This window comes from Anser anser (genome assembly GCF_964211835.1).
Source record: "Anser anser genome assembly, chromosome: 23".
In the NCBI taxonomy this organism is placed as follows: domain Eukaryota; kingdom Metazoa; phylum Chordata; class Aves; order Anseriformes; family Anatidae; genus Anser; species Anser anser.
This window is the reverse complement of record NC_139744.1, coordinates 4,362,486-4,390,090: the sequence shown is the minus strand read 5'-3', so window position 1 is coordinate 4,390,090 and position 27,605 is coordinate 4,362,486. Positions and strand designations below refer to the sequence as shown.

General features: G+C 42.9%; 3 protein-coding genes across 10 annotated transcripts; 1 reads left to right on the top strand and 2 right to left on the bottom strand.

The window, feature by feature from the left end:
• Positions 1-1,551: 1,551 nt before the first annotated feature.
• Positions 1,552-15,795, bottom strand: LOC310885810 (olfactory receptor 4D1-like). 7 transcript variants are annotated; one of them, XM_083809610.1, is made up of 4 exons: positions 7,824-10,725; positions 6,947-7,043; positions 6,587-6,804; positions 1,552-6,482 (listed from the first exon to the last, which is right to left on the bottom strand). In XM_083809610.1, exon 4 carries the CDS (start codon positions 6,473-6,475, stop codon positions 5,516-5,518), a length of 960 nt encoding a protein of 319 aa, XP_083665736.1. In that variant the 5' UTR covers positions 6,476-6,482; positions 6,587-6,804; positions 6,947-7,043; positions 7,824-10,725; the 3' UTR covers positions 1,552-5,515. The 7 variants fall into 7 exon arrangements, with proteins under 7 accessions (XP_083665736.1, XP_083665734.1, XP_083665735.1 ...); XM_083809608.1 differs by adding an exon at positions 15,024-15,795 and having other exon boundaries at positions 6,587-14,929; XM_083809609.1 differs by adding an exon at positions 15,024-15,795 and having other exon boundaries at positions 6,587-11,161.
• A 193-nt stretch (positions 15,796-15,988) lies between these two features.
• Positions 15,989-18,778, top strand: LOC310885809 (olfactory receptor 4N5-like). The gene has a single exon (XM_083809607.1). The coding sequence runs from the start codon at positions 17,567-17,569 to the stop codon at positions 18,527-18,529; it is 963 nt and encodes a 320-aa protein (XP_083665733.1). The 5' UTR covers positions 15,989-17,566; the 3' UTR covers positions 18,530-18,778.
• A 2,248-nt stretch (positions 18,779-21,026) lies between these two features.
• On the bottom strand, positions 21,027-25,899 carry SDR39U1 (short chain dehydrogenase/reductase family 39U member 1). Of its 2 annotated transcripts, none has more exons than XM_083809623.1 (6): positions 25,755-25,899; positions 24,766-24,872; positions 24,346-24,428; positions 23,567-23,688; positions 22,833-22,976; positions 21,027-22,634 (listed from the first exon to the last, which is right to left on the bottom strand). In XM_083809623.1, exons 1-6 carry the CDS (start codon positions 25,786-25,788, stop codon positions 22,219-22,221), a joined length of 906 nt encoding a protein of 301 aa, XP_083665749.1. In that variant the 5' UTR covers positions 25,789-25,899; the 3' UTR covers positions 21,027-22,218. The 2 variants fall into 2 exon arrangements, with proteins under 2 accessions (XP_083665749.1, XP_083665750.1); XM_083809624.1 differs by lacking the exon at positions 25,755-25,899 and adding an exon at positions 25,088-25,594.
• Between the last annotated feature and the right edge of the window lie 1,706 nt (positions 25,900-27,605).

Sequence of the window (27,605 nt, the reverse complement as noted above, 5' to 3'; positions counted from 1 at the left end):
TCCATTCACCGCCTATGCTTTTTCCACAATTGCTGTCTAGCAAATCTAGCTGTCTGTTGCTGCTTGTCAGGTCTCTTGAAATCATGATAGGATGAAAAGTAATGGCTTTAAAGTAGAAGAGGGCAGGTTTAGATTAGATATAAGGAAAAAATTCTTTACTCTGAGGGTGGTGAGGCACTGGAACAGGTTGCCCAGAGAAGCTGTGGATGCTCCACCCCTGGAAGTGTTCAAGGCCAGGTTGGATGTGGCTTTGAGCAAACTGATCTAGTGGGAGGTTTCCTGGTCCACAGCTGGGGGGTTAGAACTAGATGATCTTTAAGGTCCCTTCCAACCCAAACCATTCCATGATTCTATGATTCCATGATTCTATGATTCTATGATCCTATGATTCTATGACTGTGCAGTACATTTCTGTATTCAGCAGAGAAAGATAAGCACATTCAAAAGTCTCTTCATCCTATACTAAGTCAAAAATCTAAGTGATTTCTCACATTTAGTGAGAAATTGTTCTCAAAAGGTATGTATTTCAATTAACAGAAGTGAAAGTCTAGATAGTTTAGTCTAGTATAAATTTAGATCAATTTCAAATTTCTAGAAGTAGATGAGAAAAATATTCACTCTAAGGGTAGTAAACAATGAGTTTATTTCTTGCTTTAATCTGAAAGCAGTATTCATCTTGCTTCACTTTTGATATCTAGAAGTTTATATATTATAGGTACTGACTCATTTTACAGCCTGTGGACAAAGTATTCAGTTTGACCATGAGAGTTTTCAGATGTCTAGACATTTAGATCCATATCATATGATGTCTAAGACATCTGCACAGGGCTAGCACATACAGTGCAACACTTAGGGCATATTCAAGCCCTTCTGAAATGGGAACTTAAAGCTAGACAGAATTTGCAAAATCGTACTATGCACCTAAACATGGACAGTCTAGTCACTTCCCATATATCTACTACCTAACTGATCTTTCCAGCAATCAGATACACCTTACCTACTTCTTTGTGCTACGCTGTGGTTGCCTGTTTCTAAGTTAATGATCTAGAAACTCACTTAATAATCAAAGGAGAGAAAGACGTGTCCAAGAACAATTTCTCCTGAAGTATAAAACAACAACAAAAAAAAATGCATGAATATTTAGTTAAAACTGGTTGTTCTTATCCATTGCCATTCTCCCTCCTAAAAGGCCTAATTCTCTACCCTGAATCTTAACATAAACTAGGATTAGTAACTCCAATTTAATAATTCTAAATTGTCATGTCTAGCAACGGCGGCCATTAAGACTGAAGAGCAGAATCCACTACCCAGAAAATTTAAAATAATTACTTTAACAAGTGTTAGTTAATGGAGGCCAAGAATTGTCCCTGGCCTGTTGAAATATGGAATTATATTATTTTCCTTACTGTGAATTTTGTCCAGTTCAGTTAGCCTTGGTTTTTAATCAGTAGTACTCACAATTTATGTGGTGCGATTTTCTTGAAACACAGAGTCAAATAATAGTTGAGGAAAAAAAATATTGCCTTTAATCTCTCCTTGTTAGGTGTTTTTATTAAAAAGTGCCACGATTGCCCACAGTCTGGTATAATATCAATGTGAAAACAATATTGTAGCAGTTCATGAACCAAAACACAATGAAAATAAACTAAATTACCTGAAAATGGCTTTTTTTTTTTTTATACAGTAAACGGATGTAGTAAATTCTCCACTGATTACATCTTCATAGCTTTTACTTGTTCCAACTGTTTAAGATTTGCCCTTTTCCATCCATTTGCCCTTGTCCATCTGACAAACTTTTCTTCATAATATTCTCCATTTTTAAATATTTTCTTTCTTTAAAGTAGTAAGAAATTTTATTCATAGAATTACAGAACAGCTTGGATTGGAAGGCACCTTAAAAGCATCTAGTTCTAACCCCCCCCGCCACGGACAGGGATGCCACACACTAGATACGGTTCCAAAGCGCCTCATCCAACCTGGTCTTGAACACCTCCACAACCCCTCTGGACAACCTGTTCCAGTGCCTCACCACCCTCTGAATGAAGAATTTCCTGCTAATTTCTAATCTAAATCTCCCCTCTTTCAGTTTAAAACAATTCCCCATTGTCCTGTCATTATAAGAGGAGGCTTAGGGGAGACCTCAGTGCTCTCTACAACTACTTGAAAGGAAGTTGTGGGGAGCTGGGGGTCAGCCTCTTCTCACAGATAACTAGTGATAGAACAAGAGGGAATGGCCTCAAGTTGCACCAGGGGAGGTTTAGGTTGGAAATGAGGAGACATTTCTTCTCAGAAAGAGTAGTCAGGCATTGGAACGGGTTGCCCAGGGAAGTGGTGGAGTCACCGCCCCTGGGGGTGTTTAAGGAAAGGTTGGATGTGATACATAGTGGGTGATATTGGCGGTAGGGGGATGGTTGGACCAGATGATCTTGGTGGTCTTTTCCAACCTTAATCATTCTATGATTATCTGAGCTAAAAGTTGCTCTCCATCTTCTTTATAAGCCCCCTTTAAGTATTGAAAAGCTGCAATAAGTTCACCCCGGAGCTTTCTCTTCTGTAGGCTGAACAGCCCCAGCTCTTTGTGGCCCTCTTCTGTATCTGCTTTGACAGATCAACATCCTTGTGCTGGGAGGCCCAGACCTGGATGCAGTACTCCAAGTGGGGACTCACAAGGGCAGAATAGAGGGGAACAATCACCTCCCTTGACCTGCTGGCCACTCCTCTGCAGGATGCAGCCCGGGATGCAGTTGGCTTTCTGGGCTGCAAGCACACACTACTGGCTCATGGGAAGCTTTTCATCCACCAGAACCCCCCAAGTCCTTCTCTGAAGGGCTGCTCTCAATGAGTTCTTCTCCCAGTCCATACTCATGTCTGGGATTGCCCCAACCCAGGTGCAGCACCTTGCACGTTGACTTGTTGAACATCATTACGTTCATGTGGGCCCATTTCTCAAGCCTGGGGTACATGAGCAACCTGATCTAGTGGGTGACATCCCTACCCATGGCAGGGGGGTTGGAACTAGATGGTCTTTAAGGTCATTTCCAACCCAAGCCATTCTATGACTCTATGATTCTATGATTCTATGATCTAGACTGGTAATGTAAAGGGCAGTTATTTATAGCTCAAGTGGGCCCATGGCACCTCTGGCCATTGTGGAAGAGCCATAAAATTTAGATGAGTTCGTGACTGAGGTGTGGACTTACACAGTATAGCATAAGTTACCCATGAATATGAAACGTGCCGCAAGCCAACTGGTTAAAGCCTCTCTGGTATGGGGGTTGATGGCCAAAATATCAGCATTGGGAAGCCTGGCAGATTGCTTATATCACACTGCCACAAATCCACCAAGACAAATACCACATGCTTACAATGGTAGAAGTGACAACCAGATGTCTGGAAATACATCCTGTGCCCTATGCCACTGCTCCAAAGCACTAGCCTGAGCCTTGAAAGGAAAGTTTTACAATGACGTGTTACCACAGAAAGAACTGAGACATCAGAATTCATTTCTGAAACAACCTCAAAGACACCAGTGTCAAAGAGTATGGCATTGAGTGGGTATATCACATCCCCTATCATGCACAAGCCTCTGGGAAAATGGAACAATACAATGGACTGTTAAAGACTACACTAAGAACAATGGGTGCTGGGACATTCAGACATTGGAATATGCATTTGGAAAAAGCCACGTGCTCAGTCAATACTAGAAAATCTGCCAAGTGATCTGGCCCTGCACAGTCAAAACTTTTATTTAATGTAGAATGGGATAAAGTCCCTGTAATGCACATAAAAACAAAACAAGCAAAAAAACAAACAACAACAAACTACATGCTGGCAAAGACAGTCTGGGTTATTCCTGCCTCAGGCAAGAGCAAACCAAAGAAGAATGAGTTTTGATGGAACCAAAGTGCAACGATGATACAACTGGACAAGTATAGCAGTGTTACACCAGAGCTGGCCTCTGCATGCAAAAATTTAACACCACACACCACCTCTTCTACCCTGAAAGACCATTATGTCTGATGGAGCCCAAAGTCATGAAAGCAACAGCCCTTGCATAGAGGGCTGAACCATAGAGGGGTAGTCCGTACACCAAGGGATATCTGTGTGCATATACCAAAAGGCTGGAAAGGCGGTGATGATTAATGAGAATGTTTTGGAAACTGTGAGACCTGACCATGACATAAATGGTATAGAATAAGAGGTGGATATTGTCCTGGTTTTGGCTAGGATAGGGTTAATATTCTACATAGTGGCTGCTATGGTGCCATGTTTTGGATGTAGGAGGAAAATAGTGCTGATAACACACTGGTGTTTTAGCCGTTGCTAAGCAGTTCTTACCCTAAGCCAAGGACTTTTCAGCTTCTCATACTGCCCTGGTAGTGAGGAAGCTTAGGATCCACCAGAAATTGTGAGGGGACGCAGCCAGGACAGCTGACCCAAACTGAGCAGAGGTGTGTTCCATACCATATGATACCACACTGAGCAATAAAACTGCAGAGAGTTGACCAAGGGGGCTTCCATTATTTGGGGACAGGTTGGGCATGAGTTGGGTGTTAGTGAGAAATTGTGTTGTGTATCACTTGTGTTTTGTATTCTTCCTCCCCTCCCCCATTTTCTTTCCTATTAAACTGTCTTTATCTCAACCCATGAGTTTTATCTGTGTGGTACTTAGCTGCCGGCTGGGTTAAACCACAGCACATTGGCTGTCCAGGTCTCCAAGTACTCAGTGAAGAATCCTAAAATCTGAATAAGTCTGTGATGAACCTTTGTCTCTTCTATGATGGAGAACATTTGCATAAACTAAACTAAACTAAACTAAATTAAATTGAGGTAAATACCTGTATATTAAATGAGTAAGACTTTCCTATTCTTACGCAGTAGCTTTGTTCTCTGTTCACCACTGCTTGATTTCCTGGACTACTATTTTATTGTGATAATGATAAATTACCAATATTTCATGCAATGCATTGATCTGAACAAAGAATATTTCTTAAAAGAAAGTTTGGACATTTTGAAAATTTTGATATAGAATAATATACTTCTATTCTGCTTTCAGAAACAATCAAAAAATGTTTCCATGCTTATTGTCAAGTCTTATGTTCTGCATTTTTTCACCCGATCACAAATATTCCACATGAAAACAAAAACAACAAAAAATAAATCTGGAACAACCATATATAAATTCCCTAGAATTTTTTAAAAATTAGAAACTTAGAAAACAACTGGACCCTTAGTAAAAGGAATGAGTATAATGGACAAGGGATGTTCTTATTTATTTAATTATTGCTGTTGGTTTTCTGTTTTCATACAGGTTCATTGTTTTATTAGTCTGCAACCACTTTGATTTCCAAGCAGTTATTACCTTCAGAGACAGCATTGTCATCTTAGTCTTCTGTCAATTGCTATTTAAATTTCTTTTTATGATTCTATGATTCTTTTTCTAAAGCAAAAATCAGTTATTATGATGACATTATTTGCTTTGATTTTACATTTCTCTGTAAAAGAAAACAATCATCTATGAAAGGAATGACAGTTGTGAATTTCTCATTCTGAAAAAGATATTGTTGAGAAATTTCTTGATGGCATTCTTCATCTCTGTGTTCCTTAAAGTGTAGATTATGGGATTCAGCATTGGGGTGATGATAGTATAAAGAGATGACATGGCTTTTTCCGCCACAAACTTTTTGAATGGCCATGCATAGATGAAGATGCAGGGTACAAAATGGATACTCACCACTGCAACCTGGGCTCCACAGGTGGAAAAGGCTTTGTGCTTCCCTTCTGTGATATGTGCCCTGATTTTGACCAAGATGACAACATGTGACACAATCAGGACAATAAATATGAGGATCATAAGCAGTCCACTGTTGGACACCATGAGCAACTCAACCGCATAGATATCTGTACAGGCTAGTTTGATTACCTGTGGGAAATCACAGTAGAAATTGTCTAGTAAATTTGGTCCACAGAATGGCAACTGAATGATCAGTGCTACCTGCACAATAGAATGAACAAATCCCCCTATCCATGCTCCTGTGACCAGGCCAAGGCAAACATTGTGATTCATGATATTTAAGTACTGCAAAGGTTTATGAACAGCCACAAACCGGTCCAGAGTCATCACTGTGAGGAGGAAAACCACAGCACCTCCTGTGAAATGGAAGAAAAAAATCTGTGCAATGCATCCTCCAAAACTAATGGACTTATACTCAGACAGGAAGTCCCATAGCATCTTGGGCAGAGTCACTGTGGATTCACTGAGGTCTATGAAGGCTAAATTTCCTAGAAAAAAGTACATAGGCTTGTGAAGCTCTTGATCTATGATTACTGTGGTGATGATGGTGACATTTCCAAGCCAAGTCATTGTGTAGATTATGAGGAAAGTTGCAAAAAGTACATACTGTAACATGGCACTTTCAGTAAAACCAACAAAGAAAAAATTTTTCACAGTGGTGGTAGAATTCTCCAGCTCCATTACTACCCTATAGGATGCAACCAACAGAGATAAGATTAGGTGAAGTAGTTATTATTCATAAATGCTGTTACTCAGAGTAGTCTATTAGATATTCTGCCTCAAATGACATACCTGGCAGATTCTGGAGTTCCTTCTTCTCCGAAAGTGGCCTGATTCCTTGTCTGTGGTATGGATGATGAAGAGCTGTGATGGGAAACTTCTTGGGATAGCTAGCTTTGAAATCAGCAAAGATGATGTGAGGTATGGATTCTTCAGATACACAAGAGCCAGTTGTATTCTAGAGATGTCTGTTATTCCTTGTGCAGTTTTGTGGAGGCTTAAACTTCCTGCTAGTGGGTGAAAAGATTGTTGCAGATAACAGTTCACTTTCATGTGACATCTTATACACTAAAATAAAAAAATAGTTTATCTTCAAGGGCTTTAAAAATATTGTAGAATCTGCAAGGTACGTGTTCTCAGTGTTACTTGTACCTTTTGGAAAAACAGAAGTGTTTCTTCAGTCTATCCAGGTGTTGATAGTTCCAACATACAAGATTCATCTTAGCTAGTTGTCTACACTGATTTCACGCTAAACAGAAAGAAACAATTCTTTTCACAGGACAATTTTTAAAAGATCTTTTAGGTGTTTACCCCAAAGTAAATGAAATCAAGTTCAGTAAGTATTGCTTTCTTCTTAAACTATACAATCTTAACGTCTATCTCCAATGAGTTTCTGAATAATTTCAGCTAAGGGCTTGTTAATGATTGCAGCACTGCAACAAGTAGTTGCTTAGTAAAATTGTCATAATTGAGTATGTGATTGGCTGGTTTAAGGCAAGAGTGAAGGGGGTGTATTCCACATAAATTTAAGCATTTAGACACTTTAATTAGGAGTGAGCAAGCATGCAAGCAAACAAATAAGATTATTCACTGTTTTCATTTTTTTTTCCCCAGGCAATGAGATCTGCTGGGTAGCATAATGTAGACAGATAGGATTGATCTCACTTAAACATAGCTGCCTAAAATTCAGTTGACTAAGTCTACACACATCATCCAGATCCTATCTGTAATCAGTGGGAGAAGATAGATAATTACATGGAGAATTTATCTCACCAGAGTTGTCCAAGACCAGTCAGATGAATCACCACAGCTGCTGATACAATTTCAAAAGGGGGGGTAACATCCATTTACCAGAGAAGGAGTAAGGGAGCTGGTGCTCATGTTTCTCCAGGCCTAGTCTAGGAGACAAGCTATTCTTTGTCTAGTGTACATGAATGGAAAGGGTTGTTTCTATTGTTACTTCACTGCCTTGATTTTTTTTAAACTTTTGCCACCTTAGGAAATATCTTCACTTTGCCAACTAAGTTACCTGTACAATTTGCCTTCAATGCCTCTTGTGATTACTCATTTCCTCATTTCTGTGGATCCCTCCGGCAGATGGGCTCAGACACTCACTCTGCTCAGTAGCTAGCCCTGGATCCCAGTCTCCCCAGTTGCTGGTATCTGGACATACAAATCCCTAAACACAGACAGTGGGATTAAGTGCACCATCAGGAATTTTGGAAACAACACCAAGACGGGTGCTATGGTCAATACAAGGATGCCATCCAGATGGAAAAGGTGCTATGGTCAATACAAGGATGCCATCCAGAAGGACCTGGACAAGCTTTTCAGGTGGGCCTGTGCAAACCTCATGAAGTTCAACAAGGCCAAGTGCAAGGTCCTGCATTTGGGCTGGGGCAATCCCAAGCATAAATACAGGCTGGGAAGAGAAGGGGCAGAAAGCACCCCTGAGGAGAAGGACTTGTGGGTGTTGACGGATGAAAACCTCAACACGAGCTGGCAATGTGCACTTTCAGCCCAACCGTATCCTGGGCTGCATCAAAAGAAGCGTGACCAGAAGGTCTAGGGAGGTGATTGTCCCACTCTATTCTGCTTTTGTGAGACCCCACCTGGAGTAGTGCATCCACCTCTTGGGCCCCCCAGTACAAGAAGGGTATGGATTTACTCGAATGAGTCCAGAGGAGGGCCATGTGGATGACCAATGTGCTGGAGAAGCTCTCCTATGAAGACAGGCTGAGAAAGCTGGGGTTGTTCAGTCTAGAAGAGAAGGCTCTGGCCTTCCGGCACCTCAAGGGGGCCTACAAGAAAGCTGGAAAGGGACTCTATCATACAGTATAATGAGGGTAGATTTTGATTAAATACAAGGAAGAAGTTCTTTACTCTGAGGGTGGCGAGGCACTGGAACAGGTTGCCCAGAGAAGCTGTGGATGCTTCACCCCTGGAAGTGTTCAAGGCCAGGTTGGATGGGGCTTTGAGCAAACTGATCTAGTGGGTGGCATCCCTGCCCAGGTGTTGGAAATAGATGATCTTTAATGTCCCTTCCAATCCAAACCATTCTATGATTCTATGACCTGAGATCCCACTCCAGTACAGAATTCTCACTTAAGTCAACTCACTGGGGTCTCTCCCTGGTGACCAGACCATTTGGACACAAGCATCTTAATGGTTATGGGTGTGCAGAAGCAGAAGTGAGTGAAACCACTCTAAGGATGAGTATGAGTGACTGAAATCAGATTTTTAAATTGAATGTCACTTTCCCTTTCTAGAAGATCTCACTTTGTACCATGCTACATTAATTGCTTATACTCCAAGGTTGCATACATGCACCTTCCCACGTATTAGTGGAATTTCCAAGAAAATTTCCTCCAAACCACCAAATGTAGGAAGGGCTTGAAAGCTGATTGCAAATGGAGCTTAATCCTAAAAGCCTAATCCTAAAACATTCAACAGAGAGTTTCCTTACTGGGACCAAGCAGAAGAATTCTTCAGTGTCCATGTGGTTATGCCGGTCTTTGAAGGCTGTCTCTCTTAGGAAGCAGTGCACATTGCAGCTGTCAGTTAACTAACAGTAAAAGGGTGGGGGGAAATGAGATTTTTCAGTAAACAATGACTAACAACTCAATAGAAAATATATACTCTTAATCATGTGAAAATACGGTTTATAGAATCATAAACTTCAGTGATAGAGGACCAAAAGTTAAAAAAAAAAAAAAAAAGGGATGAGGAACATTGACAGAATAAAATGCAAACTCTGCTAACTGCTGGCCTACAAAATGTTGATTTTTTAGTTTGCTTTTTAAAGAGAAAGGTAACATAAGCCATTTCAGGATATATTGTTTGCCTGACGTCAGAATCTACACAACAACTAACTAATGGCAAAATGGTTAATTATATTTAGCAATTGTTTTTTGTTTAGATGTGCCCAGGGAAATTAACTTCCCTGGGCAACATTGGAAGCCTTATCTCTTCATAATTAAAACACTGGAGAAACAAAGTTAAGGAAACTTCATTTAAGCTTCAACTAACTTTGCTTCTGAGAGTTGATCTACTTTTACCTCCATGAAAAGAGTTAGAAAATTCAAATTTTAAATTTTATTTCCAAAATAGGCAAGGTAAGACCTGAAGTGACTTTTTGTTTTGTTTTGTAAAAAGATTATTTAATTTAATACAGTAACTCTACAGTGAGCAGCCTGAATCACTTCAAGGGACCATGCCTTTCAAATGGCTACAGATTTTAATTTTGCCTCTTTTAAAGATGATTCAGATTGTGCTCCAAGAGGAAATAGACGTTCAAAATCATTCATCCATTTAGAATAAACATTATTTATAATTGCTGCAGAGCCCACCCATCAAACTCTACCATCAATATACCATGTTCCCTGAATTCACCTCTCCTGCTCCCTGTTTCTATATGCCACATGTGCATGAAAGAAACCCCAAATGAATAGCTCGCACAAACAGGAACTTATGTTTTTGATAGTGAGATTGGTCTTCAGCTAGTGTAAATCAGAATTTCACCTCTAATAATAAATACTGACTTTTGGTGTCTAAGAAACACAGCTATTGATTTTGCTAGAGTCTACCTCACTCACACATGCCATCCTGTCTCCTTTATAAAGAAGGCAAGTTCTGGTTAAATTGTGTCATTTAGTAGATCATAGTTTCACAGGCTGTAGCCAAAATAGACCTAGGAAGCAGCTTGTGGTTAGATTCATGTCTCTAACTCCCATACATGATCTATTGATTCCAACATGTCCAAATGACGTGTTTTTTTTTTTCTTTGTTTGGTTGCTTTTGTTCTTTTTCTTTTTCTTTTTCTTTTTCTTTTTCTTTTTCTTTTTCTTTTTCTTTTTCTTTTTCTTTTTCTTTTTCTTTTTCTTTTTCTTTTTCTTTTTCTTTTTCTTTTTCTTTTTCTTTTTCTTTTTCTTTTTCTTTTTCTTTCTTTTTCTTTTTCTTTTTCTTTTTCTTTTTCTTTTTCTTTTTCTTTTTCCTTGTCTGGCATTAATTAATTAATTCATTTATTTTTCCTGTGCCTTGAAGAGAAACTTTTGGGACTCCACAGGGAACATTCCCTTTATTTATGTAACATTGATTCAAAGACCAACATAATATTAGGAGTACATGAAGAAGATGGAGAAATTTTTGAGAATATGCCATCGAGTGTAATATAGGCATCACTCTTAGGTATCCCTCCACAGAACCAGCATGGCACCGATCTTGGAAAGGTATTTTTTTTCATCAAGTACTGCTGCCCAACAGATATTCTCAGGCCTCTCACGAACTGAGACATGCACATACCTGGTTCTTTAGGTGTATATCAGGAATGATCTTTAATCATTAGTTTCATTCAGAGTTCATGATTAGCTGTAACAGAGATAAAACTTGTGCTGATACAGAACTTGTATAAGAATAAAGAAGAAACAGAAGTTGCAAAGGCATTTTTTTGGCTCTTCCCTAGCCTTAAGGTATATATATGCATGCTTGAAGGTTCACCTCTCTATGTGCATACACACAAACACAGCACACTTTCTGAAGTAAATAAATGCATTGTACTTGTGATATGTTATATAATATTTATAATGAATACAGTATCACATTTTTTTTGGAAAGGTATCCCTTCAAGGAAGATGTTTTATTTCACCCAGGCAAAGGGACCACCATGGAGAAAGGCATCCAGTACCTGAGACAATTAGCTGTGCTGGAGGTGATTTATGGTGACCTAGACAATAAACCCAAATACAAAGATCCACATGAAGTCAGATGCACACGGCCCATGTGGTGGAAGTTTGTACAGAATGCACCATCGTTGTATGCCAACTCATTGGCAGTAACAACCTGGAAAGATGGAGAGGAACACAAGGTAGATGCATTGTCTGTCCAACTTTAGCAATATGAAGAAAGCCTCTCTTCCGCTCTATGGGCATGTGTTTCAGCGATGAAGAAACTTTCCCAAGAGGTCCACCAAATCAAAGAGTTATGCCCTATTCCTCATCTATATGAACCAGTGTCTCAGCTATTAGGAGTAAGTGTTCCTCTGCCCAAGAGAGGACATAGTGGGTACACACCATGTGCCATCCTGTGGTTTTTACCTGCGCAACCGCAGAGAGGACATGAAGTGGGATGGAAAATCTACCTCAACACTAACGCATAGGTACATGAATTACAAGGAAAAACAATGGAAAAAGGGAGTGAAAAAGGGACTGCTAAGAAAATGACTGCTGCAGTATCCAGTGAGCAGATCTCCAGAGTAGATGAGTTGAGTTTACTCCTGGCTTCAATGAAGGGACATTTGATCCACATTTACATGAAGTGAGTAATGAATTTCAACACAATGACCAGGATTGATTGGAAGGACCCTGCCTCCAGCCAGGCAGAGGAAAGAAACAATCAGGTTTATTGGACTGCGTGGATTCAAAGGCTTGGCACATCAGACACACAGTAGTATTAGGCTCTAGTGGACACTAATACACAGTGTACCTTAATGCCAACAAGCTAGAAAGGGGCAGAACCCATCTTTATTACTGGAGTGACAGGGACAGCTGGTTGTATTGGAGGCCAAGGTGAGTCTAACAGGGAATGAGTGGCAAAAGCACTCCACTGTGACAAGTGTGGAGGCTCTGTGCATCTTTGTCATAGACTACCTCATGGTATGGTATTTTAAGGATGCAAAAGGGTACTAGTGGGCTTTTGGCATAGCTGCCTTGGAGACAGAGGAAATTAAACAGCTGTCTGCCTTGCCCAGTCTCTCAGAAGATCCTTCTGTTGTGGGATTGAAGAGGGTTGAAGAACAGCTGATATTGCTAATACATTTTTCTCAATCCCTTTGGCAGCAGAGTGCAGGCCACACTTGGCTTTCACTTGGAGTGGTGTCCAGGACACCTGGAATCGACTGCCCCAGGGCGGAAATACAGCCCTACCATTTCCCATGGATTGATTCAGACTGTGCTGGAACAGGGGGAAGCTCCAGAGCACCCGCAATACATTGATGACACCATCAAGTGGATCGGTACAGTAGAAGAAGTATTTGAGAAAGGGAAGTAAATAATCCAAGTCCTTCTGAAAGCTAGTTTTGCTATAAACCAAAATGCAACGCTACAGGCTTGGGGCAGAGTGGCTCGAAAGATGTGCAGAGGAAAAGGATCTGAGGGTGCTAATTGATGCTCGCCTAACCATGAGCCAGCAGTGTGCCCAGGTGGCCAAGAAGGCCACTGGCACCCTGGCTTGTATCAGGCTTGTGCCAGCAAGACCAGGGACGTGATCTGTATTCTGCTCTGGTGAGGCTGCACCTTGAGTAGTGTTCAGTTTTGGGCTCCTCACTACAAGGCCATCGAGACCCTGGAGCATGTCCAGAGAGGGGCTACAAAAGTAGGAGAGGAGAGGAACTACTGGTCTGTAGTTCCTCAGTTCTTCCTTTATACCTTTTTAAAAATGAGAGTGATATATCCCTTTTTCCAGTCACCGGGTACTTTTGGCCTGAGTGCCTTGATTTTTCAAATATGATGGCGACAGGCTTGGCGACTACATCAGCCATTTCCTTCAGGACTCTGGGATGCATGTCATCAGGACCCATAGATTTGTAGTTGTTAAGTTGCATCAGGAGGTCCCAGGCTTGTTCTTTGCTTAGAGTGGGAGGGACTCTATTCCCCCAGGCCCTGCCTAGAGGTTCGGGGACTCAAGAGATATGGGAAGCCTGACCACTAGTAAAGACCGAGGCAAAGAAATTAAGTATCTCTGCCTTCTCCACGTGTCATTATCAGATCTCTGTCTTCATTTGTCAGAGGCGGTACTCTCTCCTTAGTCTTTCTTTTGTGGCCAATGTACCTGTAGAACCCCTTCGTATTATTCTTTGCATCCCTCGCCAAGTTTAGCTCTTGGTAATTGGAGATTCCTCTCTGAGAGGCGCTGAGGGACCCATTTGCCACCCAGACAATCTCTCAAGAGGTTTGCTGCCTACCTTGAACCCGTATTCATGACATCACAAAGATGCTACCAAGATTGGTCAAGCCGGAGGACTATCACTCATTCCTGCTCTTAAATAATCATATACCTTAGGGCTTTTATTAAGACACGTGGGCATCTCAGTTAGCGCTCTGGAAGCACAGCTGCTTTCTATAATTATGTAACCTCCACACTTGGAACAAGAAACCACCTGCAGCCCCAGTTGTCTGTTAAGGAGACAAAGAAACTAACATACAGAGGATGCAAAGAAACAAAAACTTCTTCATCCTCTGGCATGCACCGTTCATCCTTTATCGGCAGGTGGTGAGTGAAGCAGCTAAGGTCATAGGCAATCTGGTTGCAGTCTGTTGTGCTAGTGCTGACAAGCAGACAGGGAAAAATCACTGAGAATGGGCATGGAATTTAACAGAATTGAACCTCTGGTGCATGCACAGCAGTGCTAAACACAGGGGTGTGGGGGAGAGGAAGAGAAAGAAGACTTCAAGCCAAGATGATGGACTACCAACAGAGATCCTGAAAGTGAGATATGTATTGAAGATTTTATGTATTTTAGCTTTTGTAGGATTCTAAAGCTGGGATTGCTTCAGAAATAACATCACGGCTTGGAGTGAAGCTGAGAGTTTGGTAGCTGGAGAGCTGTTGGTACCTGGGAAGCACTTGGGAAAACAGTAGATAAGAGATGGAAGGATTAGGGGAGTTCAGGTCTTAGCTGTCTTGCATTCACACGTGATTCAGGGAATGCTGATAAAACTGATGTCAGTAAGAATAACCCCAAATCAATGAACTCTCACAACCAATAAGGAAGAAAAGAATTACAGGCAATACTGTTCTCCTCCCAATACAGGGCTTGAGACGTTGACTGCTCACCTTGCCTGAGGAGGAAGGACGTTCTACCTTGAACAGTGGATGACAAGAAGGGTGAGAACACTAGTTGCACAGACATTTAGGTTCAAGAATGCCAGTCAGAACCAGGGAATAAATTCAGAGATTATATATAATTTTAATCTGTCCAAAGAAAAAATGCAACTGAAAGTCTGAGGTAGACATGTAGAGCAGAATTCGAACAGCTGAACATAGCATTCAGTGCTGTCAGGTTAAGGGCTGGGATATCTCAGACATCTTTACCAGGTCTGCCATAGCTGAGACGCAGGACCCATCATTTTAGATCTGAAACTGTAGAGCAGAGCACATAAAATGGCACAAAAGAATTGTGTTTATGAACCTGTGTTCTATCCCTACACTTGCTAAGGAGAATTGTATCTTTTACCTTATACTGTGTCCCCGTGGTTGATATGTTTGTTATGTTGACATCTTCAGATGTAGATATGTACACACCAGCATCATAAATTATGCAGGAAGTAACTAACTCTAAAAAGGTGGCTTTGCTGTAGAAAATACGAGAATAAGTCATCACACTCAGATTGTGATTCCTTGGGCTCCTGTAAACAGTTTCTTTTTGAAGCAGATGACTTAGTGAAATGAAAAGACAAAAGAAGGTATTACATGTCTTTCCTGGCAAGTTTCTTTCCAGTAGTGAAGACTCAAATGCAGCAGGGGAAATAGGAAGAAGGCAAAAGAAGGAATAAACTTGAGTTCAGAGTAGCCACTCTTTTTCACAGTGGAATGGAAACTGGGTGAACTGCAATCGGCAGCTGAAGAGTGGAGAGAATCTTGACACAAGAAGGCTTGTGTCAAGACTTGGGTCATCAGGGAAGTAGGTACAAAAACTGGGAAATATTTACCACCCTTCTGACATGGCACGGCAGGAAACAGCAAAGCGGATGTAGCTTCAATTGCTTCTTTAGCAGTTAGGGCTGAGCAACCTAGGTAGTAGAGATGTGAAGTCATCAAAGTCAAGTGCAACCACAAAAGTATCTATAGCTAAGTAGAGGTGAAAGGAGAGTGTTACTGCATTGGATGGGTATGTAGGGTCAGATAAAGGACAGCAGTGTGGAGCAATAGATTCCTTCAGGAATCTTCCTGACATGTGATGGGATGGGAAGGGTTGTTAGATTAGTTCCAGAGCTGACCAGATCAATGAGAGGAAATTTTAAGTGAGGCAAAGAGACACTTAGCTCCAGATGCCTGTCGGTATGGATTTGCAGGTAGCTGAGAAATTAAATATTGGACAATATGGACCTATTTACACACACATCTAGCACAACGAGATTTTCAACTGTCCATGTAATAAAGGAGCAAATAAAAAAAAAAAAACCCACAAAATGTCAATAATGTTTTTTTTGTTTGTTTATTTCCAGGCATGGTGAGAAATTTTGATATTTGACAGAAACATCAAAAAGTGTCTAAAAGGGTATTTTTCTCTCTTTATTCCTTCTTTTCCTTTATTTCTTTATTTTATTTTAAAGTTTGACTACTTTTTGCCACTTTCTCTTCCTCTCACTTGTTTTTCTATTTTCAGTTTCCACTGTCAAGACCAATTTCATTTCTCACTGGTCTCAATAAGGGAACTAACTACAACTGTTCTAAAACTAAATGATGCTTACAGATCTGAGCATCTTTTCCCATCACAGCATTTTCAGTATGGTTTATTCTATTGCAAACTATGAATGCAGTAACAGGCAGACATAGTCATGCATACAAACATACCATCTTTGCAGCAAAATGAAAGAAAGATATTAAAAAAGAAAGGGAGACAAAATCTCATGTAACTTTCTTCTGACTCAGAAGAAACAGAATCGGAATTGGAAGGAATGGCAGAACTTATTTTACAAGTCTTTCTATTTAACTAAATTTGACTGTTTTTTTGTTTTGTTTTGTTTTGTTTTTTAATGCTTGTCTTTGTGAGGGAGGAGTTAAAATCCACAATTTCATTCAAATGTATGGAAATTGAAATGACTTGATACATTCCAAGGAAAATCTCACTTTGTTTTCAAAATCTGTCTTCAAGTCAATTCTTGGTGGATTAATTTCAGAGAGATATTTAGATAATGGAATTTTCTTCATGGTTCCAATGCTCTGACGATTCCATTGGAAAATTAGACACTGCTGAGGGATTTCTTTGAGGAAAGGTGGAAGTCAGTATGTGATCTCGGCACCCTTGAAAGACAATCGGGGAAAATATATTCTTTTAGAAAATACTTGAATCGATGTATTCTTGGGAAAATTTATGATGGAATTATTCACTCCTTAGGCTAGCTGTACCGATATTGACTCTGAAGTGATTTTAAATTGTTCAGTTATAATACTCTTTGCAGCTGCCAGACAAATTCACCCAAAGAATTCATACACATTCATTCAGATATGAGTGATCTATACTTAGTTTCCTTTCATACTCCTTGGATGTTATTGTTAGGTTTATTGAGTAAGTAGAGTGCTAGAGTGCAATTCATCTAGACTTGTTTGACTGTCTATATTAGAATGAATTGTATAGTACCCTGGAAGGGCCTACTTTTGTCATTTGGAGAGGGTGTATACAGGAGTAGCTCAGATAGACAGTTACATTGTAAACCACAAAAGTTAGCCTACTATAGGAGACTGGACTGATACTTTATGATTTACACTTAATCCTGGTGCCCGTTCACAGGGTGTAGAGAAAATGTGGAGCCCCTGACGACATGTGGATGTTTTCAGTTTATATTTCCAGTACAATGCCCAAGTTAGTGGGACTCTAAATTACTAGCTTTCAAGTATTTCACCATAAGGAGTTCCTTAAAACTAGACAATGGTCAAAGGGTGTGCATATTAGGCAGTCTAAGTATACCTGAATTTGCTTAAATATTTTAGTATATTTACACTGGTATTTGTTTATTTTTCTGTGATTGCTGTTTTTCAGGGTTTTACAGAGTCAAAATGGAGTATGAGAACAACACAGTGGTTAAAGAGTTTGTTCTGTTAGGATTTTCTCAAACCCACAAAGTCCAGATGATTCTCTTCTTCTTCTTCCTGCTGTTCTATATGATAATTCTTCCAGGCAACATCCTTATCATTCTCACAATTCAAAGGGAGTCCCAACTGGGAACACCCATGTATTTTTTCCTGGCCAATTTGGCATTCTTGGACATCTGTTACTGTTGTGTGACCCCACCTAAAATGTTGGCTGACTTTTTCTCACACCATAAGACAATCTGCTACAATGCTTGTATGGCGCAGCTTTTCTTCCTCCACTTCCTGGGAGCAGCTGAAGCTTTCCTGCTCGTGGCCATGGCCTATGACCGTTATGTAGCCATTTGCAAACCTTTTCACTACACCAGGCTTGTGAACAGGGCAGTATGCTATGTCCTGGTTGGAGCTTCATGGGCAGGGGGCTTCATCCATGGCATCACTCTATTTGCTCTCACCATTGCTCTCCCCTTCTGTGGCCCCAACATCCTGAACAACTTCTTCTGCGATGTTCATCAACTGGTTAAATTGGCCTGTGCTAATACTCACATGGTGGAACTTTTGATGTTTCTCAACAATGGAGTTGTCATTGTCATGTGCTCTGCACTTCTTCTCATCTCCTACGCTGTCCTGCTGCTGAAGCTCCAAACACAGTCCTCCAAGGCAAAGAGCAAAATTGCTTCCACCTGTGTTTCCCACATCATTGTGGTTTTTGTCATGTGTGGCCCAGCTATGTATATCTATGTCTTACCCTTCCAAGCTGTCCCAATGGAAAAGGTTGTTGCTCTTTTCCATACAGTCATCTTCCCACTGACTAATCCCTTGATCTATACCCTGTGTAACAAGGAGATCAGAAGCTCAGTGTGGAAGTTGGTCAGCAAATACATATTTACATGTGGAAAAATAAAACAAACAAACAAACAAGTATTTTAAAGTAAATGAAACTGTTGTTGTTTTGTTTGTTAATGCAGTTCTCTTAGGAACAACTCCATGATGTACGTTATGTAAGAGCATAATATATAATCAGTAATCTTTAAGTAATTTTCTTCCATCCAAAAGTCATAGGGTGATACTAATTACTGTATGGAATAGTTTAGAGAACCAAGCTGTGTAAAGGAATCGTATCAGTTGTGCTATGAAGTTACTGTTAAAAATCTTTTTTTTTTTTTTTTTTTTTTTTTTGAGAAATAATCTGGTAGGTGTTGAGACTTTCTAGAATTATTAATGGACTTCTGGTTCTGATGCAGAGAGTCACAATGGTTGCAAGCATGTTAATTCAAGATTTCAGTTTATAGTTGAACTTGAACGTTGATGCTGCCGCCCTGGAGGCATGACTGCCTCCCCTCTTCCATGGCTGCCTTTTAAATGAGTTGATTGCTTCCCCACAGAGGGACAATGTGTAAACTGCTGGATCACCTAGTTTGTAGGCAAGCTTTTGCTTCTCATACAGCATAGGTAGTCCACTGCAATCTGAAACTGTTAAGTAAAAATCAAAGGCAATGTTGTCATGGTCTTACGGGAGGCATAGAATCATATGTTTGGATTGGAAGAGACCTTAAAGATCATCTAACTCCAAACCCTCTGCCATGGGCAGGGATGCCACCCTCTAGACCAAGTTGCTCAAAGACCCATCCAACCTGGCCTTGAACACTTCCAGGGATGGGAAATCCACAACTTTTCAGGGCAACCTGTCCCAGAACCTCACCACACATTGACTGTATTGTTTATCTATACAGTTATAGACATCTGCAACATAGAATCCTATGGATTCCTAAGGATTCCTGCAAAAAGCATTTCTAGAGAGAAATTCCGCTAACACATTTTTAATTCCTACTTTGAGTTGAAATAAACTGTGCCTTAGATTTTTTCTGTCTTGGCCCTTACATGCCCTGTAATTTACCTCTTGTTTTGTCTCTAAAGTAGAATTGGCCAAATAATTCCTTGTTGAGAAAAATTAATTCCTTTTGTTGAAAAATCAGGATTTCGGATCAGGAATATACTTCTTACTGAAGTATATATTCCATAGACAATGTAGATGCAGAATATGCTAAATATAGCTCCATCCACAAAGTCTCCAATAATATCCAAGAAGGCACTGCACCGTACAGAATCACAGAATGGCTGAGGTTGGGAGGGACCTCTTGAGATCATCTAGTCCAACCCCCCTGCCAAGCAGGATCACCTAGAGCACATTGCATAGCATGGCATCCAGGCAGGTTTTGAATATATCCAAAGGAGAGTCCACAACCTCTCTGGGCAGCCTGTTCCAGTGGTCTGTCACCCTCACAGTAGAAAAATGTTTCCTCATATTAAGCTGGAACTTTCTGTGTTTCAACTTGTGCCCGTTGTCTCTTGTCCTGTTGCTGGGCACCACTGAAAAGAGTCTGGCCCCATGCTCTTGACACCCTCCTTTCAGGTATTTGTACTCATAAGACCCACTCTCAGTCTTCTCCAAGCTAAAGAGGCCCAGCTCTCTCAGTCTCTCCTCATATGAGAGGTGCTCCACTCCCCTCATCATCTCTGTAGCCGCCTGCTGGACTTGCTCCAGGAGCTCCATGTCCCTCTTCTACTGGGGAGCCCATAACTGGATGCAGTACTCCAGGTAAAGCCTCACCAGGGCGGAGTAGAGGAGGAGGATCACCTCCCTCGACCTGCTAGCAACGCTCTTCCTAATGCACCCCAGGATACCATTGGCCTTCTTGGCCACAAGGGCATATTGCTGGCTCATAGTTAACTTGCTGTCCACCAGGACCCCCAGATCCTTCTCTGCAGGCCTGTTTTCTAGCAGGTCGGCTCCCAGCCTGTACTGGTGCTTTGGGTTATTCCTCCATAGGTGCAGGACCCTGAACTTGCCCTTGTTGAACTTCATGATGTTCCTTACCAACCAATGCTCCAGCCTGTCAAGGTCCCTCTGAATGGCAGCACAGCGCTCTGGGATATCAGCCACTCCTCTGAGCTTTGTGTTGTCAGCAAACTCGCTGAGGTGCACTCTATTCCATCAACCAGGTCATTGACGAATAAAGTGAACAGGACTGGACTTGATATGGACCCCTGGAGGACACCACTAGCTACAGGCCTCCAACTAGACTGTGTCACTGATCACAACCCTATGAGCTCTTCCATCCAGCCAGTGTACCTCACTGTCCACTCATCCACCCCATACTTCCTGAGCTTGCCTACGAGTATGTTATGGGAGAGTGCCAAAAGCCTTACTGATATCAAGGTAGACATCATCCACTGCTCTCCCCTCATCCACCCAGCTAGTCATTCCATCATAGAAGGCTATTGGGTTAGTCAAGTGTGATGTCCCCTCGGTGAACCCATGACTACTCCTGATCACTTTCTTCTCCTCCATGTGCTTGTACAGGTCAGTGTTCTCAGTTCTTATGTAACACCATCTGTAGCATGCTCTAAATAACCAAATATAGTTGCCTGTAAAGTAGGATTTATTTTGTTGTTGCTGTTTATCCCCTTATTTAACTATCTTCTGCATACCATTTGGCAAAAGAAAATTGTCAAGTTGAAAATTGACTTTTCTAAGGTCAGCTTTCTTTACTGACCCCTTTCTGAGGTTGGTCTTCCTAGTTACACCACTTTGAAGACAGCTAGATCCCCACTTGTGGGATTGGTTTGTTAGCTAGTGGTATTGGTTATCTTTTGAATATATGTATGTGCCTATAAGTAATCAATAATGAGTATATTTGCTATTTCACTAGCATTGTTTGTAATAACCTGTAATATTAGTATATATCCTTACTGCTTTATTACTGACTGCTGCTATTGACTTTTTATATATAAACACATACAAATACACACACACTCGTTTTCCTGATAATAATTCGTAATAGCTTGATAAATATACTTGTGTTATTAAATGCATGTATACTTGCTAGCAGTGATTTGTAGTAACTTGTCATAAAGCAGAAAAACTTATGAATGAAAGTCCTTGGATGTGTATTCCATAATATGGATACTATGGAATCCTGCAAATCCACCTGTGGGGGCACAATGCTCAGGCCGAGTCTGCTGGAGGTTCTGACACCTTTGCTCTAGCACAAATCTACCAGAAAAAAAGGAGAAGGCAAGGTCTCCAAGTCACCCATATCCATCATTCTCTGTGCCCCCTCAAATGGATCCCCCCACCAAGCTTAATTACAAGCTTACAATTAATTAATTAATTACAATTTCCTATGAGATTGAGACGAGCAAAACAGAAGAGCATAACTAAGTCTCTTGAGAACATATGGTGAAAGACATTGGGAAAAACAGGCAGAGCGACTTCCAGTAACATGGAGAAGAATTACAACACCTGATGATCTTCCCTGCTGCCATACCTCTTTTGCAGGGGCAGACACATCCTTCCCCCAAGGTGCTCTGTGAGCAGCTCACATACACGCTGTGGAAAAGAGATGGCAGATTCAGCAGTCACAATCCTTAAAGAGGTCTGTGCCCTTCACCAAAAGCAGGTGGAAATTGCAGTTGGAAATAGGAAGGATGTCTCCTAAACTGGAGATGCACAAAAGAAGACAGAACAGGAAAAGACACCCTCTTTCACCCAAGGGAAGGTATATGAGCCAGGGAACCACAAAAAAAAGGCCCTAAACAGCCTGAACAAGGAATACTCAAGCCACAATGTCCTTCAAAGCTGCAGAAAGGTCAGGAAAGATGAAATGGTAGCCGCTCTCCAGGGTGCGCTTTGGTACCACTTTCTGGCCCTCCAACAACATAACAGCCCGCTCGACCCCAAAGACAGCTCGCACAGCCCAGGCAGGCACTGGCAGTAGGGCTGGGCGTCCCAGGGCTGCTGCAAACTCCTGAGTGAAGGTGCTGTTGGAGGTGGCAGGAGAAGATGGGGAGACACCATTAAAGACCCCTTGCAGGCACTCATTCTCCAGGGCATGACATATGATCCCGGCCAGGTCCTGAATGTGGATCCACGGGAATGGCTGGTGCCCAGACCCTATGGGGCCTCCCAGTCCTAGCCAGAATGGCCAGAGCATCTGAGAGATTGCGCCACCACCTCGGCCCAGCACTACACCTGTGGAAAGAACAGAGTGAGACAGGGACCCTCTCCAGCCCCAGACCTACAGCCAGGAGACAATCCTCAGAGGGCTAGACCTGAGACCGAACCCCAACAAGAAGAGATACGTAATCTGATGCACTTCTCCCACCCCTTCCCCTCATGCCCCAGCTCCAAAGCAGCGCCACTCCGGACACGCACAATGTCCCATCTTACCAGATCTCACCAGAACACCACGAGTTGGACCCTCAGGGATGAGAGCTGCAGCTTCCCAGGAGCTCACCAGGCGCGAGAAGAAGTCAAAATTCCCCCCAGGGCTATCCTCAGTATACTCAGCTGTGGGGCTAGGGCGGTAATAGCCTGGGGGTATAACAGCAAAAAGCGGGGTTGAATCCCAATATCAGCTGTCCCTCTTCTCCCCAACCCTTATCCCTGTCTCCAGGGACATCCTCATATGAACAGCACAAGGTTTTGAACTACAAATGCACTCTGCAGGTTCAACAGGATGTGCTAGTATTCCAGTCAAGATGGCAATGCCATGAATCAAATGCACCAGCAAACAAGGCACTGAGCTGGCTGCATAGAAAGAAACTTCCTGCCTGTCATAAATGCTAACCCGCAGCAGCTTCAAAGCCTGTAGGAAGCAGAAATGCAAAGCTGGAGATGTATGGGGGGATTCAGCTGAGTCCTTGCTTAGACAACTTGGTTCTACAGATGCCTTAAGGCTTTCACAGGGAAAAGGTCCTGTCCTAATGCCACCAAGTGAAAGCATGAGGATCTAAATTCCTCTCCAGTACAAAAAACGCTGACCAAGCCTTGCCTAAACACAGTGATGCTGATGGCAATAAAGCTGGCATTTCAAGGCAAGATATATTTTCCCCAGAAGCATGCTTCTGTCTGGAGGTACACCTCTCCTCATCAGCATGAGGCACACTGGGCCCAACCAATACCTACGCCGGTGACGACGACCCAAGCATTGGGTGGCTGGTTAGCATCAGCAATGGCTTTGGCCAAGGTCTTGGTGGTTTCAACTCGGCTGCTGATAACTTCCTTGCAGAAAGCATCACCCCATCTGGAAAAAGGAGAGCCACTCATACTTCCCATCAGGATATCCCAGGAAACAATAGCCCCAGGGGGAGCCCCCACGGTCACCTCACAAGCACAGGAGATGTCACATAAATTCTCCCCACCCCAGAGTAGGAGGAGGACATAGAATATTACTACTTAAACATATGGTAACTGTGGGAGAACACAGCTCACGATTTCCTATAAAAGGCTGTAGGTTTTGGATGCCCTTAGGGCAAACACATCAGAAAATGTTGGCACCAAAGCTGTGTGAATTCTCCTCAAACACCTGGAAGAGGCATTTCCAAAAACACCCTCAGCAATACAAGAACAACTTCCACAGTCCATTTTGGTTCTGATTTTATCTAAGCATATTATCATCTGTTAACATAGGCATCTGGTGCCTTTTTGGATGTATGCAACTACTTTGCCTAGCCTCCCCCGTCAGTCCAGAAGGAAATCTGTCTTTCAAAATTCTCCGGGGACTTAACAGGCCTACAGAAATGTTCTGGATACCTGAAGACCCAGAAGTCAACAGCCAGGGAACCCAGGTTGTCCTTTCTGGACACCCTACTCCCTTGCCAGACCCACTCCACATTTTCTGACAACATTGGGCTGTCTTGCCTTCACCTTGTCCCTGCAACACTATGGGAGATCAAGTTACCTGCGGAAAGGGTTGAGGACATTCTCACCAGCCAAGTTCACCACTGCATCACACTGTGGCAGTCCAAGGCGGGACAGCTCTTCCTAAACAGGGGTAACAGAGACATCACACACCCAGCCTCCCCTCTTCTCAAGCCTTCCCAACAACAAAGCAGGATGAGCTCCCAAAACACCCAGCCAGTTCCTTCCTGACCCTTGTAAAACACTGCCTGTCGCACAAGCATGAATGGAGAACATTTTGCTCCTTGAAGCTGCAGCAGTACCCACCCCAACTGACCACAACCAGTACAGCACCTAGGAGCTGCAGGGTACATCAGTGGGAAACAGTTTGCCCACTACAAATTCCCTGCATGCCGTGCCAGGTAGGCTTGTTCCTCAGCCTTGAAATGGTCTTCCTTTTGTAATCACTCTTATTTCGTACCCAGCTGATGCGATCCTTGCCCCCTTGTCGAGAGACATGGGTCACCTCATGACCACGGCTCTGAAGCAAATGGGTCAGGGCTCTGCCCACAAATCCAGTCCCACCACCTGTGAAAAAGACAGGATATTAGAGACCAGAAGCAGCTCACAAAGCTAGCACAGGAGTTCCTGTTACCATGGCCATCCTCCCAGGGTACACCACTGGGCCCTGATCACCCTCTCCCCAGCCCTCCTACTGCAGGCCTCCACCACTCCCCATACCCTGGCTCCACGCACTGCATCCTACCCCCTCAGGGTGCCTGGATCCCAACTGCTACACGCACCATGCTGAATCACGCAGGACATCGAGATGCTCAAGCGTGTCTAGAAAAGGGCAATGAAGCTCTTGAGGGGTCTGGAGAACAAGTCTTACAAGGAGCGGCTGAGGGAGCTGGGGTTGTTTAGCCTGGAGAAGAGGAGGCTCGGGAACGATCTTATTGCACTCTATAGGTACCTTAAAGGAGGCTGTAGTGAGGTGGGGATATGTCTATTCTCCCACGTGCCCAGTGGCAGGACAAGAGGGAATGGGCTAAAGTTGTGCCAGAGGAGGCTTAGGTTGGATATTAGGAAAAATTTCTTTACTGAAAGGGTTGTTAGGCATTGGAATGGGCTGCCCAGGGACATGGTTGAGTCACCATCCCTGGAGGTCTTTAAAAGACGTTTAGATGTAGAGCTAATTGATACGGTTTAGTGTAGGACTTGTTAGTGTTAGGTCAGAGGTTGGACTGGGTGATCTTGGAAGTTCTCTTCCAACCTAAATGATCCTGCGATTCTGTGAATCCAGGCCCAGGCCCCCCCATTTCCAAACCACAACTCCCTCAGGGCTCCTGCAGCCACCCCCGCGCCCTACGGCTCCCCGGGGCCCCCCACCCAGCACCAGCCGCCCCCTCACAGCTCCCTACGCAGCGCCCAGAACCAACGGCGCGCCGGAAGCCCCCGCCCCGCACTCACCCACCAGCACCCGCATGGCTGCCCGGCTGCGCATGCGCAACCGCTCCCGCCCGCGGTGTCCCGGCGCGTACAGTTCCGCACCCCGCTGGGGGATCCTTAAAGGGCCAGCGTGCTCCGGGCGCTGACGGGAGGGGTTTAGGCGGGAACGCGGCCAAGAATGGCAGGCACCCGCCGGGGGTGACGGGTCCTGCGGTGGGAAGATGGCGGCGGAGAAACGGCTGCCGTGAGCCCGGCGGGCGTTCGGGAATGTGCGGCCCCCCCCCAACCCAAAGCTAGTGGAACGCGGGTTAGCATGACACGGGTGACGCCTCTTGGAAGAATGCGATGAAATGAGAGTGTGGCCACCTATTAACTTAAACAGTGAATGAGGCAGAAATTACGGGTGTTGCATGGAGAGGTAAGAAAGGAATCTGGGCAACAACAGCGAACTGGCTTTGGAGATGGAGAAACTCTGAGTTTGGCCTTGGGGTGATGTGGCCAGTGAAACAGTTGGGAGCTTATGTTGAATGTCTACATTAGAAAGCAGTAAAAAGTGAAAACAATAACCCAGGGGGAGAATTCACTCACCAACCACCAGCACTGTCGACAGGACTGTCATAAAATCATAGAAACAACAGGTTGGAAAGGACCTACAAGATCATCTAGTCCAACCGTTCTCCTATCACCAATAATATCCACTAAGCTACCAAATCATATCTCGACATCATGCCCTCAAGGTGGAACTGCTGCGTGCAAAGAGCTGCTTGCCAGCCAGGTCTTGTCACCTCCAACAGCTGCAGTGAGTGTCTCGCTCTCCTGAGCAGGGATCTCGGTCCAGAAGCCTTGACTCATGTCAGAGCTCTGCCCAGATGCATGTGTTTGTGAATAGAAATTGGCACCTGCTGCCATAGACATCAACTTGGTTGGTAAATGGAACCTACAATGTATGCCACTGAGTAGTGGTGTTCTGTGCCTGCCATTGCCCTGTCCCCAGCTTCCCTGGGACAGCTGTGTTACAGACAGGGAGCCTCTTGGGCTGGAAACAAGGCCATTTCCAAACTCTTTATGATCCAGGCATGAAACTGGGTTTACCCAACAAGAAACAGGCACCTGCTGCAGGTACACTCTGCCTGGCGTTGTGACTTGCTAAGTATTACCTCACCTTGATCACTTGAATATCTGGCCTAAATTTCAGCATGCTTCACTACAATGTATTTGTCTAGCTGAGGTGGGGTATTATAGCTTTGCTTTGTATAAGCAGTACATATGCATACAGTAGCTGGAAGTGGTGAGCCATGACAAACAGGACAATGTGAACAGGATGTGAACAACCTTGGGTCAGTGAGTGACAGGAGAACATCTGAAACTGCTGCAATGACATCATCATGAACTCATCTGATTTGTGGCCTGGACAGGCATCTGGCAATAAAATAAAATAATGAAATGAAATGAAATGAAATGAAATGAAATGAAATGAAATGAAATGAAATGAAATGAAATGAAATGAAATAAAATAAAATAAAATAAAATAGATCTGTAGTAAATATGGGAGGGTAATATTTCTACTTGGATGACTGACAGTGCTCTAGTTCTCCCTGTCCCCTGTGTCTGTGAGGGCTGCATGTCACAACTCAGAGCTAAAGTCAGACACTTTCTGCTCTACACTTCCTCTTGCTGTTCAGTCTCATTCCAGAGATCCTGCACTGTAGACCCTGGCCATTTCTCTCTTTGTCTTGAGGGACTCGGTGTACCAACCATTTGTATACTTCATTTCCCAAGCTCATTACCAACCCACCAGAGAGCTGAAGTTCTTTGTTCCCTTCCTGTTGTCACTGTGTGAATGTGTTTCTGTGTTAGAAGAAAGGCCTTGCA

Bases quoted from the DNA above. Each gene is read 5' to 3' on its own strand.
- LOC310885810 (XM_083809608.1), bottom strand. From the start codon at position 6,475: ATGGAGCTGGAGAATTCTACCACCACTGTGAAAAATTTTTTCTTTGTT.
- LOC310885809 (XM_083809607.1), top strand. From the start codon at position 17,567: ATGGAGTATGAGAACAACACAGTGGTTAAAGAGTTTGTTCTGTTAGGA.
- SDR39U1 (XM_083809623.1), bottom strand. From the start codon at position 25,788: ATGCGCAGCCGGGCAGCCATGCGGGTGCTGGTGG. The intron at 22,977-23,566 runs GTATTGGTTGGG...TTATACCCCCAG, and splicing joins GGTCGTCGTCACCGGCGTAG to GCTATTACCGCCCTAGCCCC. The intron at 22,635-22,832 runs GTAAGATGGGAC...TTCTTTCCACAG, and splicing joins TGGTGTTCTGGTGAGATCTG to GTGTAGTGCTGGGCCGAGGT.